Below are 5,067 nucleotides of genomic sequence, written 5' to 3' on the forward strand. Positions count from 1 at the left end.
TGGAAATGTTAACTAATCGATTCTATCCCGTACATGGTTATCAAACACCCATGGAGAAGCACATTACAACATTTGTATGCTTTAAGCCGAAATCTTATTAAAAATGCGAGGGTATGGATTGGTTCGAATTAATATGGAATTATTATGCAACACTCATTCTATATTTTCTCCCTAGTTAATGATAATAGGTTTCATTCAAATAATATATGCAACTCCAACATCTTTGGGCCATCGTAATCTAAAAAACGAATAGAATATTCATCAATATCTTATATGAGTTTCATAATTAGAGGAATTGGTTCTCTAAGCGATAAACGGTAAATTGTACGACTTTACAAATAATCTCTCATGGATTTATCGGCGATTCACTCTTTTTCTTGGCAAGAATTGATTATGATAGATTGTATCTTCTTTATCTAGAACGAATGGGCGGATTGGCTATCCTAATGCAAAAACATATTCATGGTTTTAAGTATCTATTCGATGGCTTCTCTTGCATTGTCGGGCACAAGTGGATATCTTGCAGAATTTATATATTTTTGGAATAATTACAAGCCAAAAATATATTTTAATGACAAAACTATTAATTACTTTTGTAATAGCAATGGAAAAGATATTAACTAATATTTATTCATTATCTATGTTACTGCAAATGTTTTATGGTTACAAGCTTTTTAAATACACCAAATTCTGGTTTTTTTTATTCTAGACTGCAAAAATTATTTATTTGGATTTATATCCTTACACTCGTAATAGGTATTGGTATTTATCCAAATTTTATTTTCCCATTTTTGGTTGATAAGATTGAAGTTATTCTATCTAGTTTTTTATAGATAGCTTTCGTGAATAAAAAAATATAAAAATTGAACTAAACCTTACTCACAATGAAAACAATAATAATAATTTTCTGTTGGATTAACTGAAAATAAATTAATTTATACTTTGATCAAATATGTTTATGTTGTTTGTAAGAACCCCTTGAATCAATATATTTGTTACATCTTCCTTTTTTCTACTCATCTTAGTTCAATTAGATATAAGTGAACATAACTATGTAGCCTTACAAAGAACATATATAGTCCACCTTTCAAGAATTTACACCTTCCAAATGTTTTTTTCCTAGTATATATCCATGTAATAAAGCTCCTAGTTCCTTTGGATCCCAATTCTGATATGATCTCCATGCCTCAATAACCCATATTGCTCTTGAAAGAATATCTACGATAATCTCAACAGTCCAATTGTTGAATAAATAGAGACTTGTAATAATTTCTTTAAGGAAAAAATAAATCTTTTGTAAAACATTATTTCTTTCATTCAGATTTATGTATTAGATCTCATCAAAAGAAAACAATTCATTTAACATATTTAAATTAGTAACTTTACCAACAATTTGTACGACTTCACTAACAATAATGACTAAAGTAGCTACATATAATAATGATCCACATAAAAGATCTACAAAACGTAATATTATTATACTTACATACATCATTAACCATGAGATTGAAGAGTGAGTACTAATATTGCGGATTGGTGTATTTTGGTTAAAAGACAGGAAGCAGCAAAACCTTGGATAAACAAAATACTTAACTCGATTATTGTAGTTAAATGGTTTTGTAGACACGGAATCATATAAAAATATAAATACCATGAAAGAAAGATTAATGATTGATATAAAATTATCAATAACTAAATGGTAAATGGCTAGAAAAATTCCAACGAGTAACTAACAATCCCACTATAGAGGAAAAATTTATTATCATGCCCTTTTCGGACAAATCATATAAACCTACAATTTCATTAACTAATAAAATTATCAAATGAATTACAATTACAATTGACATGACCAAAAATGATATATGAGTTAACATATGCTCTAAGGTTGAAAATATCATCAAAATAAAATAAAATCGAAGAAATATCTAAATACTAGGAATCAAATATAAATTGAAAATTGAATTCATTATAGGACTTACTCTTTTCGAAGATCAAATGTCATGCCACCACTTGGACTCGAACCAAGACGTTGTAGCACTGCTTCTTAAGAATAGTGCGTCTACCAATTTCACCATAGTGGCTTACTCGAAGTCATAATAACATATTTTTACTCAATCGTTGTTATGGAAAGAGTCAATAAACATGTTATATTTTTTAGTAGACATTAAACTAATAAATAAAGTAAATAAGAATTCGATTAGATTCTGAAAATATTTATATAATTTTTTGTGTTTCCTAGAATCATATGTGTCATTTTAGAGAATTTAAAGAAGAATAAATATGATAATAACCAATTATAAAACATAATTAAAGTACAAGCACACAACTTTAAATTGTCACTTAAATATAAATATTTTTACTATAAAATGTAAATTAAAATAAGTCAATAAAACATATCAAATATGTAATCAATATAACATTATATTGTAAATATGGGTTAATAAATATAACATCACTTCTTAAGAATATAAATCGGAATTATGACAAAAAAATAAGTTTAGCAATGTTATTGTATATATAGGAATTGTGAGTTAGGGCATCCGCAGGTTTGAGTAACTCATTACCCATATTTGGGTCAGCTCAATAATAAGTTTCAAATCTTCGTTCCAACTACTTGTGGATCCAAAAACATGGACCCCAACCCGATCCGTTACGGTTATTACCAGCGGTTACTCGTAGATCTGAGTACCTATTGTCATCCCTATGGGCACAAGCTTATGAATTCAGAATTCAATTTTGACAATGTCATATTACAAGAAAGTCTCAAAACAATATTAATAAAAATAGTCATTAAAAATATTTTTCCAGGGATAATTTGGTTCTTGACATACATAAATTATTGAAAAATATAAAAAAAATACTCCTCGTGGGTCTGTCAAAATTCCTTCGGCATAACAATTTTGTATCTTGAAAAATTGATTAAATTGGATGAAGTCAGAAAATTTATATAATAACCATTATGTTATTATGTTTGTTGAAAGAAAAAATCTGGGCTAATTCAGTAATTTCATTTATGGATCATTTTAAAATTTTATTTTTTAAATACATTGATTTATGAAAAAATAATAATGATTAAATTGAGTTATGAAAAAATCTTCAGGATTAAGTTGAGTATAATAAATATCTATTTATAGTAAGAGATCACAAACAATACCCACATTGAACTAAACAATATATTATGAATTTTAATTTGACTTTAACTGTTTACGAAAAAAAGATTTTAAAGTGGAAACAACATGTTAAAATGTACATGGAATTTATCACTTTTTTTTGGAAATATACCAAAACATTGGAAATACTATTAACCAATTTAAAATTATTCCAATTCGTTATTAATATTTCACAACGGAAATAAATCTTATTGATTAATAAATTATATTAGTTATGCATAAACTATATTTATGTCAGTGTATTTGACCAAATATTTGTCATAAATGAAAACGGATAGAAAATATTTAATATAATTTTCAATGAGAATAGACAATGTATATCAGCACTTTAATATATTTATATTTATCAATCAGATTTACTTGAATGCTGTTAATATATCCCTATACAGTTCCAAAATAATTTGGCTATAAATTAGGAGATGCATCTAATGTGTAATCTCAACTTCATACACAGTGAAATTAAAAGAAGTATAGATATTGAAAAAATGACGATGGAGAAAACAGTGGCAACTTTGTTCCTTTCAATGATGATTTTGAGTTCATTGTATGAAACATTGAAAGCAAGCGAAATCAATGATATAACATGTGTTGATGCTGAAAGACTTTTATTGCCTTGTATTCCATATTTGCAAGGATTTGGATCTCCAAAACCTTCTAGTTCATGTTGCTCAGCAGCTAAAACAATTTTCAAAGGAGCCACAACTACTAAAAATCGAAGGGCTCTTTGTGAATGTTTCAAACAAGCTGCTCCAGTAATTGGTGTTAATCCTGACCGATCCAAACAACTCCCTAAATTGTGTAACATTCGTTTATCATTTCCTCTTGACCCTAAGATTAATTGCAACTCGTAAGTCTCGATTTCTTTCATACATTATCAGTAGATAAATATTACATTCTTCTAATTATTATATTTCTTAACATTATATTTATTTTGTGCAGTATTCCATTTTGATGCTTCCAACACAGATGCTTATATAAAAGCTGAAGTTGAAGAGTTGAATAGATTTGTAAAGAACAATTTGAATATATATTTATATATATATATATATAATAAAGAGTTGTCTATTTTTAATTTTTGAAAAGTTTTTACTCTTCTCATTTTATGAACCGAAGGGCATAGCCATAAGCCCATTATCATATATGTTCCGTCACTCACTCTAATATCCCCACTTGGGTTTCAAGCTGGAGTTATTAAGCTAAGCTTAATTCTTGAAATCTACTAACAACAAATATGTTGATTGAGTTTAAAGTTGAACCTAAAAGCATAAAAAATTGAACACACCGTTCCTACTACACATAAATTGAGATAACATAAATTTGGTCAATCCTATCAACAACAAGCGTGCTAATATTCTGAAGATTTTGCATACCTCATACGTAAAAATAATATTACACTATAATTTTCTCTATTTTGTTGGGTTCTAGTCTATAATTGGTTTTTATATTGTAATATTGTTTATTTTTTGCGTGGTTAACAAGATATTCAATTATAATTTTTATTTTAATAATTAATGTTATTTGTTTCTTTCTGTACAATACATAAATTTATATAAATAGAGTGGTTTTATTATGAATCATGAAATAATTTTAAATTCTATTACAATTTGTTAGGAAATTACGCAAAATTTCTCAGTCATATTCGTGGAATAAAGATTTAAATGTGGAATAATTAGCACACACAAAATTGATAAGGAGTTCGGCCAATTATGCATATGCTTTTGGACTGGTGCAGACCATTTATAGGAAAGGGAAATATATTGTGTTTACAAACACTCACTCTCACAAACTCATAACCCAATTACACCCAAGATGTTCTCTTAGTGAGATTTTCTTACTCTGAGATTTTTCCTCACTACAATTGCTCTCAAAGTTGAAATAAATTTCTATTTGCCTTACA

At 27.4% G+C, this 5,067-nt stretch overlaps 1 protein-coding gene across 1 annotated transcript; it reads left to right on the forward strand.

Moving 5' to 3' along the window:
• The first annotated feature begins 3,307 nt into the window (after positions 1-3,307).
• LOC109341813 (non-specific lipid-transfer protein AP10-like) lies at positions 3,308-4,232 on the forward strand. Its single transcript, XM_019579783.1, has 2 exons — positions 3,308-4,017; positions 4,110-4,232. The coding sequence occupies exons 1-2, from the start codon at positions 3,590-3,592 to the stop codon at positions 4,120-4,122; spliced, it is 441 nt and encodes a 146-aa protein (XP_019435328.1). The 5' UTR covers positions 3,308-3,589; the 3' UTR covers positions 4,123-4,232.
• The last annotated feature ends 835 nt before the right edge of the window (positions 4,233-5,067 follow it).

Source organism: Lupinus angustifolius, unplaced genomic scaffold, assembly GCF_001865875.1.
Source record: "Lupinus angustifolius cultivar Tanjil unplaced genomic scaffold, LupAngTanjil_v1.0 Scaffold_683, whole genome shotgun sequence".
Taxonomy (NCBI): domain Eukaryota; kingdom Viridiplantae; phylum Streptophyta; class Magnoliopsida; order Fabales; family Fabaceae; genus Lupinus; species Lupinus angustifolius.